Raw genomic sequence first — 17267 nt, forward strand, 5'->3', positions numbered from 1 at the left:
CGTCCAGGAGTGTTCTATCGTAGAAAAGGTTTCAGTCGTAGTCATCTGGACACTGTTTTCAGAATCAAGACGTTTCGGCTCCCATCCGGAAGTCATTCTCACGTGAGAATGACTTCCGGATGGGAGCCGAAACGTCTTGATGACTACGACTGAAACCTTTTCTACGATGAGGAAGGCTAGTGCGTATCCTGTGGAACCATGAATAGTACCACCCACCTGTTGTGTTTCTCAACTTCCAACATGCTGGGGAGGTTCAGCAGAGTCTGACTGAACCTCTCACAGGTCCCATTCCACATTGGATGATAGGGAGTGGTATGGTTTTTTTTGACACCCATAGACTTGACAGTTCTTTAATCAATCTTGAGTTGAAGTTAGGGCCTTGGTTGGAGTGAAACGGCTGGATAACATGAGTCCATAGGGCACTGGCTGTTGTAAGAGCCGTTTGGTCTGGTCTCGAGTGGGGACTGACCATGCAAACTTAGGAAAAAAATTTGTCATGACCAGTTTATTTTGATACTTGTCTGTGGGACGACCTAGCATCAAAAAATCAATGGTTACAATGTGCATTGTGGCCTTGGATACGAGAGGTATCAAAGGTGCTTTACCTTGTGGTTTAGCCTTGTACAGTGCACAGCGCAGACAGGCTTGAATCCAGGTGTGCACAGTCTCCTCCATTTGGAGCCAGCAGAAGTTCCTCTTCAGAAGGGACATTGACCTCTTCAGTCCCAGATGACCAGCCTGTTGGTGGTAGGCTTCCCATGGTGATTGGGCTTGAGCAGCAGGAGTTACAATCTGTTGAAGAGTCTCAACGGTTTGAGAATCTTGTACATTTCTGCATACAACACCATCTCTTAATTCCAACTGCCTCCAATGGCTCAACAGTCTCTTAACTGGCAAAGCCAGTGACTGTCTCTCTGGAGCGTTGGGTAACCTACCTCATTCCAGATATTTTTTCACCTTACAAATAGTAGGAGCCTCGGTTTGCTCTCTCCTTCACCACTCTTGGTGTCACCCCAAACTGTCAGGCAGGGTCTGTGGAGTGGGCAGGGCTTCAACCACCTTCACAAGCCACTCCTCTGGCTTTACTCCAGCTTGACCAGGGCCTGTGGAAACAGCAGGGAGTCTGGAGAGAACATCAGCATTAGTGTTGTCTTTCCCAGGGTGATATTTGATGGTATAATCAAAGTTGGCTAATTGTGCAACCCATCTTTGTTCTATGGCCCCCAGCTTTGCAGTTTGTAAATGTACCAGTGGGTTGTTATCAGTCACTACAGTAACCTTTGCCCCCACAGATAGTCTTTGAACTTCTTTACTACTGCCCATTTCAAGTTCTTGTTTGAATGAATTGTAGTATATCCTTGCTGCACACCGCCGCCATATTCTGGTCACTGGGGGTTGTTTGGCTTGATTACACCAGTCTCCCTCTCAATTTCTCAGGGGCGCGACTGGCCGCTCGCTGTCTCTCTATGCCGTGTTTATTTATGCCCAGCCCTACACACACCTCATCAAGAAGGAAACTACAGTAAACCCAATAAAAACCCACACCTCCCAACCTTTCATTTACGTTTCCCAGAGTGGCCAGGTGTTACTCATTAAATCTGTGCAGCTAATCAGTGGGCACATTCTAACTGGCAACAGGAGGAGAGAAGCAGACCCACAAACCACACGTACACACACGTCACCCTGTGACAAAGGGCTGTACAGTATGTGCCGGAATGTGCGAAATGTTGACCAAGAATGGTGCAAAAATTCACAGTATGACATATAAAGAGTAGGTACAATATACAGAGATAATAATCCAAAAGATGTGTGTTAGTGTAAAGCATTGAGACAGATGTGGAGACAGTATGTTAATTTAACTTGTAGTGTCTATGGAGTCGCCTCAGGCCTGGAGGCGTACAATTCCTGGAGGGGTTGCAGATTGCAGCCAATCACCTTCTTAGTGTAGTGAATGATATGCTGCAGTCTGCCCCTGTCCTTGGCAGCCTACCAGATGGTGATGAAGGAGGTGAAGATGGACTCAATGATGGCAGTATAGAAGTGCACCATCATTGACTTTAGCAGGTTGAACTTCTTCAGCTGCTGCAGGATGTACATCCTCTACGGTGCTTTCTTGGTGTTCAGATCCCATTTCAGATCCTGGGTGATGATGGTGCTCAGGAAGCGGAAGGATTCCACAGTGTCGACTGGGGAGTCACACAGGGTGATGGGGGTAGGTGGGGCTGGGTTCTTCCTGATATTCACAATAATCTTTAGAGTGTTGAGCTCCAAGTTGTTTTGTCCACACCAGGTCACCAGATGTTCAATTTCCCACCTGTAGGCGGACTCATCCCCATCAGAGATGAGCCTAAGGAGGGTGGTGTCATCTGCAAATTTCAAGAGCTTGATGGACTGCTGACTGGAGGTGCAGCTGTTGATATGCAGGTAGAGGGGAAAGAACTCAACCTTATGGTGAACTGGTGTTGATGGTCCAGGAGTCAGAGACGTGTTTCCCCTGCTTCACTTGCTGCCTCCTGTCAGACAGAAAGTCTGTGGCCCGCTTGCAGGTGGATTCAGGCACACTTGTGTGTTGTCCTGCAACAGAGCCAGGATGATGGTGTTAAAGGTGGAGCTAAAATCCACAAACAGGATCCTGGTATAGGTTCCTGAGGAGTCCAGGTGCTGGAGGATGTTTACTGCATCGTCTGAAGACCTGTTCTGTAGGCGAACTGTGGGTCAGTAATGGTTTTGAGGTGGGACAGCACAAGGTGCTTAAATTACTTCATTGCCACAAAAGGTCAGAGCGATAGGTCTCTAGTCATTAACTCCTGTGGTCCTTGGTTCTCCAGTGAGGTGTCTGTGAACACCAGAGACAGCTGAACAGAACAGTGCTTCAGAGAGAAGGGAGAGACAGTCCGGTCCAACTTCTCATGCTCCAGTGAGCATAGACTGAGTAATTCAGTTCAACTGCATTATTAGCAGTGTGTCAATACACACACCAGATGTACTTAAAAGGCCTTTTCCACTATGGGAACTTAAAGAACCATAATCTGGAGTTTCCCATAATCTGAACTTTTAAGAAATGAGGCCTTGGTTCTGCCTTGCATTTCCCCTATGTTTGAAAAAAACACATTTTGGATATATGTCATTAAAAAGGCGACACTGGGCTAAATGTTGTCATATTTAATGTGTTTTTGGTAGGCAAGTGCAGCTGTGGGACATACAACTTTGCAATAAGTGTGGCTAACATTGATTTTCTCAAATTTTACCTTTTCATTAGTACTTTTCCATTAGCGTCATGGATCCGTGACTGCCATTTGGTCGCACTGCCCCGCTACTTAGTGGAAAATTCTACTCACTACTAGAAAAGTTACATGACTTTGAAAATACCTACGCAACCTAAACGTAACTGGGAAATGTACTAAAAACTAGCAATGTACCTAGGGGTGCCACCCGACCAGTATTATGCAGGATCGTACCGTATAGAAAAATAAAATGCACTGTCCCTTACTGAATCAATACAGGACGCATTTTGTCCTGTATTTTCGTGCACACCCTACTCTAATGCATACACTACGTTTTCACATGCTTGGAATGACATTAGAAATAACCAAAAGAGTATCACAAGACATAGCGGAGAAGTATTAAATCAGAATTCGTGGCAGATAATGACACCTAGAATGACAGGCAAGTTGTCTGTCACTCAACATCATTGTTGCCCTGGATACGGAGACTCAGACTCGCATTTTTTTTTTTTTATGACGCCGAATACTGTCTGACCTAAAACAACATTCAGCACAGGACTACCACATCCGAGCAGCGCTAAGGCAGAGGATGCAGAGTGAAATCGCTCAATTCATAGTACCCCAGACTTCCCAAGAGGCGGATACATTGTTGTTGGCTAATGTGTGTACTGTTGTTATTAGATCGTACTGTGTTTAGAGTCATCATGTGATAGTTAGCTACGCCATGCCATTCTCCCAGATACACAAGTTGATAGTTCTCTGAGGATGTAAGCAGACCCGCCCCCTCCACGCGCACAAGCGTGTGTGTGTGTGTGTGTGTGTGTGTGTGTATGTGAGAGAGAAATTTAACCAATAACCCACTCGGTGGACATTAATCCTCCAAAGGCTAGGCTACCCCATCCTTCCTAAAAGGTGTTTAAATTTGATTTATTTTATAATGTCTATATAAGAGAAGATAATATGCTGTGAGATAATACTAATTATTATTATAACAATTGGACATTGGTGAACATTAATCTGCCAAAGGCTAGGCTACCCCATCCTTTATGAGAGGTTTTGGACTGAAGGTTAAAATGAGATTTATTTTATAATTACTCAGGAACAGGTTGATCTTTATGTCACTGCCTACATCCAGGAGAGTTGTTCTGACCAGTTTGACAATGAAAAAAAGTCATATATTTTCACAAATAAATATAGGCTATTGTTCAGTCATCCACTATAGTGGTCTCTGTGGTCTACCAGGTCCTTTGTTATTTCCGAGTTTTTCAATGGGTTTTTGCTTCTTCAAAATATACCAAATAGTTTATTTTGACAGACCAAACACTTTTGCCCATGTCTATGATCTGACGTTTTAATCCTTAATATAATTGATGCAACTGTGCTTTACCCTTGTTGAGTCTTTATTTCCTATATATTCATTTTGAAGTTGCAGAGGACTTTGAAATGAATGCATAAAAATCACAAATTGGTGTATAAAAATTCACCAGAACGCAGGAAATTAAGTGTCTGACACTCACAATTTCATGGGAGAGGACCCCCAGAACCCCCACTTGATTTGTGTCTCTTGGACATGGGGCTGCTGGCAAGGTGTCCTTTATTTTTCCACAATGAAGGTGGCAATCCTAAATGTACCCCCCATCACTGTGCACACAATTTACAGTTTCCACAGAAAAATGCAGGACAAGGCAGCAAAACATACATGTCAAAAGTCTTGCATTAGTAGTTGCCGTGTTGCAAACAAACTGTTCCGTTCCATCTCCCCGAGAGTACCTGGAATATGGATTCATTACACCTTCTGAGCAGTGCCCAAATGTAGTTCCAGGCTAAACCAGGAGAATAGTGGAAACAAAAGCAGAACCCATGACAATGGCTAAACCTTAAGTTACAGGTCTTCGAGTGTAGTTAAAGTCAAGATGAAATAAAAAATGCCTTTTTAACCCTTTTAGATCACATCCCTGGTCATATTGTGCACCTATTTAACAATACAGGCCAAATAAATACAAAAAATACATTTCTTTGTATTATTATATCAAAATCAATCATGTTTTCTTCCAGTAAAACAAAATATGATGAGTGCTTATGTAAGCTTGAACCAACTAATTGCAAACAATAATATCATAACATCCACCCATCGATCAATCCTCAACTTATAGCGGCACAGAGCTAAGATTCATTTGTTAGCTAGCCAGCAACAGCAGGGGTTTCTCAAATCTTCGTCGCCAGACTGGAGTGTTTCTAGGGGCAAGGCATCACTGATTACTGTACAAAAACACAACTTCACTGATTTGGGTGAAACTAGATCATATTTTATGGAAAAAAATATTTTCTGGTTTTCCCTCCCCTGATGTCCTCCAGCTACTCTGCCTCAACTCATGGACTTGTTGCTAAACTGCTGCTAACTGTAATGTTAGCTGCCATATGGCTAGTTAGCTCAGTTAGCCCTGCAGCTAACTGACTCAGCCCCGGGGTGCCACGAGCCAAACCCGGCACTGCCTCACTTAAAGGTTGTCCATAGATGGTAAGTTAACTTTTTGCTTGCTGCAGCCGTGCTAATGTTAGACGCGGCTGCTGCGGGGGGCTTGTCTTTCAGGCTATCAAACATGGTACCCGCTTCAGCTTTTAGATATATTTTGTGTTTGACCAGGTGTTTCCTCAGGTGAGACGTGTTGCCCTGGTCAGCTTTGCAGTTCACATTACAAATATTGCAGCGAGTGTTATCTGCCTCGAGTTTTGAAAAGTGTAACCACACTTGTGACTGCTTTTGGCTCGCCATTTCCCTGACTCACTAGCCCTTTTTACACAGAGATCCCAATACTGCCATAAAGAAGAGCCGTTATTACACCTGCTTTGCTTTTTTACAATGAACCAAACGCTGGCATAATGCTGCCACAGTATGTGATTTACATATCGGAAAGTACCCCCTCAACGTAGGCACAACTGATCGTCGTAGCGATGCTATACCAACAGTTAGGAAACAACGCACGGGAGCTTTACTTTGGTCTTAAGAAGCTGCAGCCTTTATTCACTGACAAACTGTAACCTACACTGTACATTTACTGCCAGATTGACAGCTTCACTGCTCACCTTCACTCTCTGCCACTTACTCTCTCTTGTTCAACTACACACTTGACTTGCTCTCTCTCATTCTTTCTACACTTTACTCTCTCACCCAGCTGCGCTCTCAGGTACCGAAATTTGGCACCAATTGATTTAACGTGAATCAGTATTCAGTAGTACTGACGTAATTCGGTACCCAACCCTAGGGGGGACGTAATGCAAATTCAGCATTATTGGCTACTGTAAACGGCAATCAATATGCGTGACAAGTCCCCCCCAACTGCCTGTTTTTACAAGAAACACGTAAATATGCGGAAGCAAATAGCACTCCACAAGCTATTTCGTGGGAACTTTAAATGTAGTGGAAAATGCCCAGGAGGGTGTCAGTGGCTGGAATGTGTCGATCCAGGCAGAGAATGTTATAAAATGTTACTTTTCAGGTGCACTGACATGCGTCGCCAGCTACAGTGTCTTGACAATTACCTTGAAATTCCCCTGTCCAGTAAAAAATGAGAAGGAGTGAATTAGCTTTGTGCCACTTCATGCCGCTTTACGAGTATCTGAACACGTAGTCAAGCAGGCTCTGCATCAAGTACAGCTATGTCTGTGCCCAGGCAGAGTGGGAAATCACAGGATGTACCCTGCATCTGTAGCACTGAGTATGTGTGGTACTAGTAGTAGTAGTAGCAGTAGTGGGTGAATCAATAAATACCTGTTTGGTTGCAGCATCTGATAGATTGCGGAGCGTCCACAGACAGTTCTGGATCAGACGTTGACTGGAACCTGTAAGATGTTGGCCCAAAGCCTGCATACCACCTGGACACAGATGTAAAAATACAGTTACATACTATACAAACATCTACACTGAATGTTGTACATTCATGTTCAGTGATGTGGACATACCAGACTCTACTATTGCTGGCTTGTTGCTGGGACAGACAGACAGCACTTTGAGAACGCGGCTGGTGGTCCACAGTAGCTTCTCATAGTTGTAGTTCCTCATGATGAACACCAGACCCTCTGGTCCCCCATTGGCTAGGATGATCAGCTGACAAGAAACAGGAAGTAGAAGGTTTAATTCTGTAATAAATAAGTGGACACAACAAGGATCTCCTTCCCAATGTCAAGTTCCTCTCCTCACCTTGCTCTCCTGGTTGCCGTAGGACAGGAGCTGCAGACAGTCAGTGGTGATGGCCAGGAACTTGGGGTTACTCTTTTTCAGTAAGGGAACCATCCTTTGCAGGCCGTCAGCAAGACACACCGCCATCTTGGCCCCCTCTTGGTGCAGCAGCAGGTTGTGGAGGGTGGTGATGGCATAAAATAAGACTGATTCCACCGACGAACTGAATGAGTGAGATAAACAGAAGGATTAAAAGGGTTAATGTACAAATTATTTTTGTAAGACTTTGCAATTCTTCAGCTCACACATTCTTACTTAACTGACAGTCATTAGTAGCAATGTTCTAGTTTTTATTTGCACTAGGAGTGAGGTTAAATAAGGGAACATGTGAGAACCTAGAAATTCTACATTTCATAGTAATGTTTTATTTAGGTAGTTGTGAACTAAATTGAATCACTAGCTCAGTTAATGGAATGAATGAGGATTCATTAATGCAGTAGTACCCTGATTTAATTCAGGATTATTTTAGTGGTAAACAGAGAAATGGAAAATGTGCATTTTATTTGAAAGCAGAAGAAGACCGTAACTAGCCTAGGTATTTTGTTTTATTTTTGATATTATGGATCCTTGTATTGATAAAATAACATTGGAATATGGAAAACAAAATACAGAAAGAGAAAAAGATATATTTTGCATATTGGCAAATAAATTCTGCTGAGCGAAGCTGCACTGAACAGAAGCATCTGTTGCCTGTCTCATTCTTTCTCCTGTTTTTACCATGGGCAGTCCACCTCTTTGTGGTGTGTCCAGATTGAAATCTCAGCAACTATAAGATGGGCTGACATAACCTTTTTTGCAGACATTCATGGTCCAGAGACGATGAATCCGAATGACTTTGGTCCCTTTCCCTGATTTGACCACTGACACCACCATGAGGTTGATATGTGGTTTTGAGTGAGGATTAATTGTATTAACTTGGTGGTCCTCTGACTTTTCATCTAATGTCGTCATTATGTCAATTTGTCCAATACTTTGGTTTATGGTTGGTTTACAAAACTAATGACATTCCCATAAGTCTCAGCTGTACTTTGTAGTGCCAATTAGGAAATGTTAGCTAACAACTAAGATGGTGAACATTAAACATTATACCTGCAAAACATCAGCATGTTAGCATTGTCACTGTGAGTATATTAGCATGCTGACATTAGCATTTATCTCACAGCATTGCTGTGCCTAATACAGCCTCACAGAGTTGTTAGCATGTACTCTCATGTAGTGTGTCTACACAGGAGGCATTTCAGCCGCATTTTTAAGCCATCCATCTCACGTGCTACTGACAGAACAGATACGCTTCTATTTTAATCAGTACAGCTGTCTAGGCCACATAGTGTGTAAATGCGACCCGAAGCATGGTTTCACAAGTCAGTTTCCTACATTTATGTGTGTAACCACAGTGATTGTGTGTTCAGTACTAAATACTGTGCATGAACACATCCTGTGTAGATACAGACAGAGCACTGTAGCTGCTGCTCTGTTAACATGCTGCTCACGCTACACCTCCTGTGTAGACACGTTGTAAGTCTTGTTCATACTAAAAGCAGTCACTGAACAATAGTGTACAATTATGTTTGAGCAAGAGAGTTATTTCAAGACCTTGTGAATATTAGTTTGACAAATCAGACTTCTTTAGTGAATGGAGTTCATAAAGGAGTCCCACCAGGAGTATAGCAGTGCAACTCTCTCAAGTAAATGGACTGTAAAAACATCTAACCAGAGTCATCAAGTCACAGTCAGTCAGCACTGCTGGCACACCGTAAAGAAAGGAGTGTGTATGATATCATCATGACATCACATGTGACAGCTGTGGGAAACTCTACATCAATGAAACAGCAAGGACTCTGAACAAGAGACTGAATGAACACCAGAAAAGGACAACATCAGCTGTCAGGGATTTATTGAGCATAAGAAATGCTTACAGGCGGGCACTGGTAGGCTAGTAGCCAGACAGGTAGTAAGGTACAGGTCCAGGAAACAAAACAAAGGCACAAAGCAAAACACACATAGTAACTGGTCACTGAGCCAAAGGAACACCAAGACTAAATACACCAGTGAGGGGAGAATAACAAGACACAGGTGAAACTAATCAGGTCGGGGCAGATAATTAAAACTGGCAAGAAACACATAAAGGCAGGAGTAAAGTAACCCAAGACACATGAGATGTGGTTGAAAGCCACTAAAGCTAGTACTATAGGTGGACCTTGATTTAAGATAATTTTATGAAATTGCTATTCCCACAAGATTTAATGTTCATGCTCAACTCAAACAAGTAGTTCCAGTTGTCTGAACTTACCAAACCTTAACCACTCATGGGTTGCTGAAATGGGTTAAAATGGGAAAACACTCATATGGGTTGAAAGGCAAATAGCAAGCTTGCTGTGTTGTGTAGAAGGCAGGGTTACATTTGGACTTTTGAGTTGGTTTCAAACATGCCTTTTTGACAAAGCAAACATGCTAAATTAAATTGAGTTTGGAGTGTACTGCTAGCTTACATCTGTGTACATACTATATACAAATGAGATAGGAAAGACAGAATTTAAAGTCAAACCACCAGGCATGAAGAGATTCAAAGACAGTTAAAAGACTAAAGCTGCTTTTCCACCAAACGTACCAGGAACTTTTATCCTCAGGAACTACTTTTCAAGGAACTAAAACGTTCCTTCAGCCATTGTGTGCGTTTCCACTGCAGTCTAAAGATCCGGGAAGATTAGGCAAATTACACCCATTAGGTTACACCCATAACACAGCTGTATAAGTATTGTTTTAACTTATAAAACACATCAACTGAAATTCAGCATAAGGAACTTTGCTTATTTTAACCTATGCACTCTCACCTGTTGTAAATACTGAGCTTACCGGTGTAGAGTGGTGAAATTGAGAGCAACTAGTGGTGTAAATATTAGAATATGGTAAACCAAGCATTATGTGTCTTTTTACATATACAGTAGTATATAGTTGTTTTCAGATACAAGAACAGCCACTATACACACATTTAGTTCCACAACTATTTATTAATCTGCAGAAATATAAATGTGCAAAATAGTGTTTGTGTGCTTCAGCAGGAGGCATGGCACGATGGCTGCTGTAGGAGTAAACACATTAATCTCTGCAGCCTGCATTTCACTTTACCCGTCCCTTTCATCTGAAAAACACGTTGAAAAAAATAAACGTTGCGTCTCACTGCAACGACATTAACAAGATATCATTTTGTACAATCGATTTAGCCAACCCGTCTTAATGAACACCACGATTTTACACCATTAACGTTAGTGGTTGGCGTTAGCATGTAGCTAATGTTAGCTTTTGGTTAGGATAGCAATAGCATGACAACAGTTAGCTTTATAGCATTTAACAAGCAGCATGTGGGCTGTATGTGATTTACCTTCAACCGACTGGTTATCTGTGTCTGTGTCTTCCAGCACGGCGTTCAACGGGCTGCTCTGCCGGTCAGAGCTCAACCAATCAAAAATGTTCAGCGCAGCAAGCCCCACCCCAAAAGTTCCTGTACTTTTGGAAAGTACAACCCCCCGAGCGGGGACCTTTTAGGGGGTAAAATAATGTCCCCAGAACTTAATTTAGACCCTGGTCCCTGCAGTGGAGAGTTCCTTCAAAGGTTCCTAGTCTCTGGGTAAAGTTCCTGCAGTTGAAATGCAGCTTAAGGGGAAGAGAGAGATAAAACAACCTCCAAGAGAAAAGACCAGCTATATAAATGTATTATTATGACAGTAAAACTTATTTGTATTGATATTCGGCTTATATCCATAGATCGTACATGGACTTGATCAGTAGGAGGATGTTGTAGAAAAAGATTTTATTGGAGAAGGAGAAAGAGGAGTTTTCTGATACACGCACACACGCACACACACACGTATAAAGACTTCATTATGCAGGAGGTTGCTGAGAGTGACAGTGGCAAGGGTGGGAGAGCGAGGGTGGGAGAGTGTATTAAAAGGAAGAGGTGATGAGGGACAGAAAGAGAAGCTGCATATTGATAGCACAAATGGAAGACACACGCACCAAACAGCCTGTGAAGCTCGTTTAGTTTTCAATTCTATTCAGTTTTCCTTCTTTTCTGTGTGAATTAAGCTCCCAAATCAATTATGAGTGTGAATTATCCTCCTCTGCTAAGCCTCAGTGCAAGGGATTAACTATGCAGCCCTGCCTAGGGGTTGGAAAGGCCCCAATTTTGGCCTGTCTGGTAACCCATTTGGATAAAATATGTAAATATTTTACAAATACTAAATGAAGACAAGGTAGGTACCATGAAATGTCACTGTCATTACCTTTCCACTGCCTGTACAGTGTAACGTTTACCCTTTTTTTAGGACTATATTGGTAATTCCCATATGATAGAGGATGACATGGCAGAATCAAGATAATTACCTTCCCACTGGATTTCAAGTGTGAAGTATTTCCTTGAAAGAGTTTCATAGTTTCCACATAACCAATGAAGATTTTGTAAATACCAGGGAAATTCACCTTAATTAAGCCTGCTGTTTCCTATGAAATGGCAAAATAGATTAGAAAGTCAGACCAGGATTAAACCAAATTAACTGGTAATTCTAAAATCACTGTTGAACCACCTGATGGAGCAGGGATAAAAGTTTACTGTTTTTCCCTCATGTCACTGAGAGACCGCCTGGATTTTTATTTTTAACTGAAAGGCGCGCATTTTTCTCCACCAAGTCTTGCATAGGCCATCAAGGTCATCCTTTACTTGTAGTCTGGAATGTTGCTTCTGCCCAGTGAGGTACATCTCTGCAATGGCAGTGGTTAGGGAAACAATCTTCCTATCAACCTTGTATTTCCGAAGAGTAGAGCTCATGCTCTTCGTCCATTGAAAATGCTTGAGAAGGATGCTGTACCGATGCACCACCTCCTCTGGTTTGGTAACTTGTAGACTTAGCTGATGGTGCTAATAACTTGTCTGGAAGTTGGTCGCATGGTTCATCATGAGAAGGAAGATGACCTTCTTCACCATCTCCTGCACACTGCTACAAAATTACATCTACTAATAGACAAAATGAATTGTATAATTCTAATTGGTTAGATGTTTTAAATACTTAGGTAACAACTGATTTGCTCACAGTGTCACCTGCAAACTGTTCTCAAAGTTTCATCAAACCCCTCAAGATGTCACATCATTATATGAGCTACTACTACTACTACTACTACCACCCCAACAATTCTTCATTTGCTTTTCTTGCTTAAAATGTAAACAGAGAATCATCATTTAAAGGAGCAATGTGTAGGCTTTAGTGGCATCTAGCAGTAAAATTGTAGTTTGCAACCATTTGAATACTGCTCGCCTCACCCTCCCCTTCCAAGTGTGTAAGAGAAACTGCAGTGGCCAAAAACGCGAAAAGCACAAAAGGCACTATCTAGAGCCAGTGTTTGGTTTGTCCATTCTGGGCTACTGTAGAAACATAGCGGTCCAACATGGCGGCCTCCGTGGAAGGGGACCTGCTCCCTCTTTAGATATAAAGCGCGTCACAAATCTTCGAACCCAGGACCCAACTCTGACCCTCACCGCAGCTTCAAGGTTCATTTAGGAAGCCGCTACAGGCTTATCTAAGGTAATGAAAACACAACGATTCTTATTTTCAGGTGCTTATACTCTAATGAAAACATACAGAATATTATCGCCATATTCTGCAAATAAAGCCCCCTAAATCTTACACACTGAACCTTGAAGATTGCTCAGGCAAGTTACCTTCTCCTTCAGATTCCAATGTGATGGTCACAGGTGCCGAGATGCATGGTGTATGGTTTTTTTGTCCATCTTATTTTTCTGCCCCTTGTATTTGGTGCCATATTCTGAGAAGGCAAATGGTGTTCATTACATTCATGGAAGCACACTGCATTAACTGCACAAATGCTGTCTGGGCTACAGAATCAACAACAACTCATACTTTCCTATCTAGTTTAGATTTAATTGTGCCTCTTTCCAACATACCTCACACGTGCCCCATCAACTTTCTACAGATGACATCTCTGTTAGGTGAGATGCATGCACCAAGAACACTCAGGCTGTTTACAGGAAGGGCCAGAGCCGCCTCTATTTCCTGAGGAGGCTGAGGTCCTTCAACATCTGCCGGACAATGCTGAAGATGTTCTATGAGTCTGTGGTGGCCAGTGCTATCCTGTATGCTGTTGCATTCTGGGGCAGCAGGTTAAAGGTAGCGGACGCAAACAGACTGAACAAACTGATCCGTAAGGCCAGTAACATTGTGGGGGTGGAGCTGGACTCTCTGGCGGTGGTGTCAGAGAGGAGGATGCTGGCCAAACTACACGCCATCTTGGACAGTGTCTCCCACCCGCTCCATGACGTGCTGGCTAAACAAAGGAGCACCTTCAGCGGAAGACTCATCCCACCAAAGAGCACCACAGAGCGCCACAGGAAGTCATTCCTGCCTGTGGCCATCAAACTATTTAACTCCTCCCTCTCTAAGGATTAGTCTGTTTGACCCTAGGTCACTAAACTGGTCATTGAGCATTACATCTCCGCCATAATTAATAATAATTGTGTAATATTCTGTTTACTCCTCAAGTGCAATATTAGTTTTCCCTTGTTAGTTTTTCTTATTTATTGTTACGGATATACCTCAATTACTCTCGACAGTACATGCACCTCCGCTTTTACTATTATTTATTACATAATTAGTGACATTGTATTTATACTGTACTTCACCATCTACCAGTAAACCCACTTGGTACTCGACACTTAGTTTATCTTATACTTATAGCGACATGATACTTAATTTATTTCTGACCTGTTTATAGTGTATAATATCGTTTTCTCCTGTGTGCACTGACGTAAAGGCGAGCTACTGTAACAAAGAGTTTCCCTACGGGGATCAATAAAGTATTTCTGATTCTGATTCTGATTCTGATGTTCTTTACGTTGTTCACATTCTTAATTCGCATGGTCTCTACATTCTTGGTCTGACTATCATGACATGACCGTGGCTGTTGCTCTTTGAGAGCTTTAAAAGATAAACCACAGGTGCATTTGTATCTTGACTTTCCACATTCAGTTGCATGTTAATAATAATAATAATAATAATAATAATAATAATAATAATATAATAATATATACATTTATTATTATTATTATTATTATTATTATTATTATTATTATTATTACAAAGCTATATTTATAGAGCACTTATCAAAACAAAGTACAAAGTGCTTCACAACAAGAGAAATAGAATACCACAGTGAATGATGAAATATAAAGAAATAAAATACATAAAAGCAATAAAATAAACAGCCAGTTCAGGTAAAATCAGGATATGCTTTCTGATAAAAATGTGTTCTGAGAAGAGACTTAAACAAAGACACTGACTCAGACAACCTAATTTCTTCAGGCAAGTTGTTCCAGAGCCTCGGGGCACCGATAGCAAAAGCTCTGCCCCCCTTAGTTTTCATCCTGGACTCAGGAACAGACAGAAGACCCCTGCCCGAAGATCTCAAACTGCGTGAAGGTTCATACAGGATTATAAGGTCTAAAATATAGTCTGGAGCCAGGCCATGAAGAGCCTTAAAAGTAATCAATAAGATCTTAAAATCAATCCTAAAACAAACAGGGAGCCAGTGTAAAGAGGCTGAAACAGGTGTGATGTGGTCATACTTCTTGGTCCTGGTTAATAGCCTAGCAGCTGAGTTGTATAGTCTGCAGTCGTTTCAAAGTTTTTTGATTAAGACAAGTGAACAGGCTGTTACAATAATTGAGGCGTGAGGAGATAAAAGCATGTACAACAGTTTTTACATCATTAAAATTTTAAATAGATCAGATTTTTGCAATATTTCTGAGGTGATAAAAACATGAATGGACAAGCTTAGTGATATGTTGCTCAAACCATAAATTGCTATCAAACAGGACACTAAGATATCTTGCAACAGGCTTGCTATGTTGTGACAGGTTACCAGTAGATGGCAGTATTTGTTTAGTGATGTGTTGGGGCCCAATAACAAGGATTTCAGTTTTATTTGAGTTGAGCTGAAGAAAATGTATCAACATCCTGCAGAGATCTCAGCAAACTAAGGTCAGTGGGCTTGACAGGGAGGTACAAATGAGTGTCATCTGCATAACAATGAAAAGAAATCCCATGTCTGTGGATGACATCACCCAAGGGAAGCATGTATAAGGAGAACAGAATTGGTCCCAAAATTGAACCTTGAGGTACACCGTACTTGATATGGGAAAAGGATGACATGAAGTTATTAATGCTGACACAGAATTTCCTATTGGACAGATAAGATGAGAACCAGTCTAGTGCAGTTCCAGATATGCCCGCCCAGTGCCTCAGGCTAACTAAAATAATTCCATGATCAATTGTGTCAAAGGCAGCAGTTAAATCCAGCAGCACAAGAATTGACCACATGCCTGCGTCGGAATTCATTAAAAGGTCATTAGTGACTTTGAGAAGGGCTGTCTCAGTGCTGTGGTGTTGACGAAAGCCAGATTGGAACTTTTCAAAGGTATTATTGTTTTCCACAGCAGCAAGAAGCTGCTTAGATACAAGTTTTTCGAGAATCTTCGAAATAAAAGGCAGTTTGGAGATATTGGGCGATGGTTATCCAGGAGGGTGGGATCAAGCCCAGGTTTTTTTAGGACTGGCTGGACATAAGCAGTTTTAATCTGGGATGCAGCCAATAGACAGCGAGCTGTTAAAAATAATTAGCAAAAGGGGTGCAATACAATACCTAACTTCCAATAAAAACCTAGTTGGGATTTTCGTGTCTTGTTCTCTCATAAGAGACATGATGTCTGCGAGTTCAGGCAGAGTAACAGCACAAAAAATTGCTCAAAGAATCAGATGGAGTTTTCAGGCCCAAAGTAAAGACTAGGTCTAAGGTGTGGCCACGGTAATGAGTTTGGCCAGACACATGTTGTTGAAAGTTAAAAGAATTTGTGATATTTAAAAAAATAGCAGCAAGGGCATTAGAGGAGTCATCAACACGAATATTAAAATCACCACAAAGAACAATTCTATCATAATTTAAAACAAGACTGGATAAAAACTCCAGCTGGTTTAGGGGGTGATAAATAATAGCAAATATGACCTGAAGGGGGCCACCAAGTTTAAACATGAGCACTTCAAAAGGAGGACAAATCATTGCAAGCTATGAGGTTACACTTTAAATGCTTCCTATAGACAGTAACAAGGCCCCCACCTCGACCACAGACCCTAGGGCAGCTAAAGCAATCATAATCTGGAGGGCACAATTCAGCCACCTGACTGTGATCACCAGGACGTAACCAGGATTCTGTTAAGAACATAAAATCTAAATCATTAAAAGAGATAAAATCATTTAAAATAAATTTGAGGTTGAGAGTGGAGGTAGTGTTTTGGCCTGGATCTTTATTAAGTTATTATTATTGCTGTGTCGGCTGTGTCTGTTTCGTATTAAGGATCTATGCGAAATTACCACAGGTATTTTAAAGTAGCACTAGAGGGATCCAGGCTCCAAATAGCAGCACTATGATCAGTACACAAGGGGGAGTTAGTGACAGCAGAGGGTGCGTGGCTGTTTTTGGTGGGCAGAGAAGAGAAAGAAGAAGAGCGACGGGAAACAGGTGATGTAAATAGTCAACTACGTGAGGAGGACAGCACAGCGTGCTGCAAGTTAGCCACCAGCATGCGACTACCTGACTTGTTTGGGTGAAGACCATCTCGTGCAAACAAGGAAGAACAATCCCAGAATAAGTTAAAATTGTGAATAAAACCAATGTCATGGGTACTGCAGACAGACTGGAGCCAGGTATGAAGGCTGAGGATCCTGCTAAAACGGCCAATTCCATG

At 41.9% G+C, this 17267-nt stretch overlaps 1 protein-coding gene across 3 annotated transcripts in view; it reads right to left on the reverse strand.

Moving 5' to 3' along the window:
- The window catches only part of LOC122869537 (junction plakoglobin-like), a 187435-nt gene that overhangs the window by 34920 nt on the left and 135248 nt on the right, over positions 1 to 17267 (reverse strand). For all 3 annotated transcript variants that reach the window (XM_044182659.1, XM_044182658.1, XM_044182660.1), the window contains 3 exons: positions 7423 to 7624; positions 7185 to 7329; positions 6994 to 7097 (listed from right to left, as the gene is read on the reverse strand). In XM_044182659.1, the coding sequence (XP_044038594.1) occupies positions 6994 to 7097; positions 7185 to 7329; positions 7423 to 7624 (451 nt within the window). The remainder of the gene's footprint in view (positions 1 to 6993; positions 7098 to 7184; positions 7330 to 7422; positions 7625 to 17267) is intronic.

Source organism: Siniperca chuatsi, linkage group LG21 (genome assembly GCF_020085105.1).
Source record: "Siniperca chuatsi isolate FFG_IHB_CAS linkage group LG21, ASM2008510v1, whole genome shotgun sequence".
NCBI lineage: Eukaryota > Metazoa > Chordata > Actinopteri > Centrarchiformes > Sinipercidae > Siniperca > Siniperca chuatsi.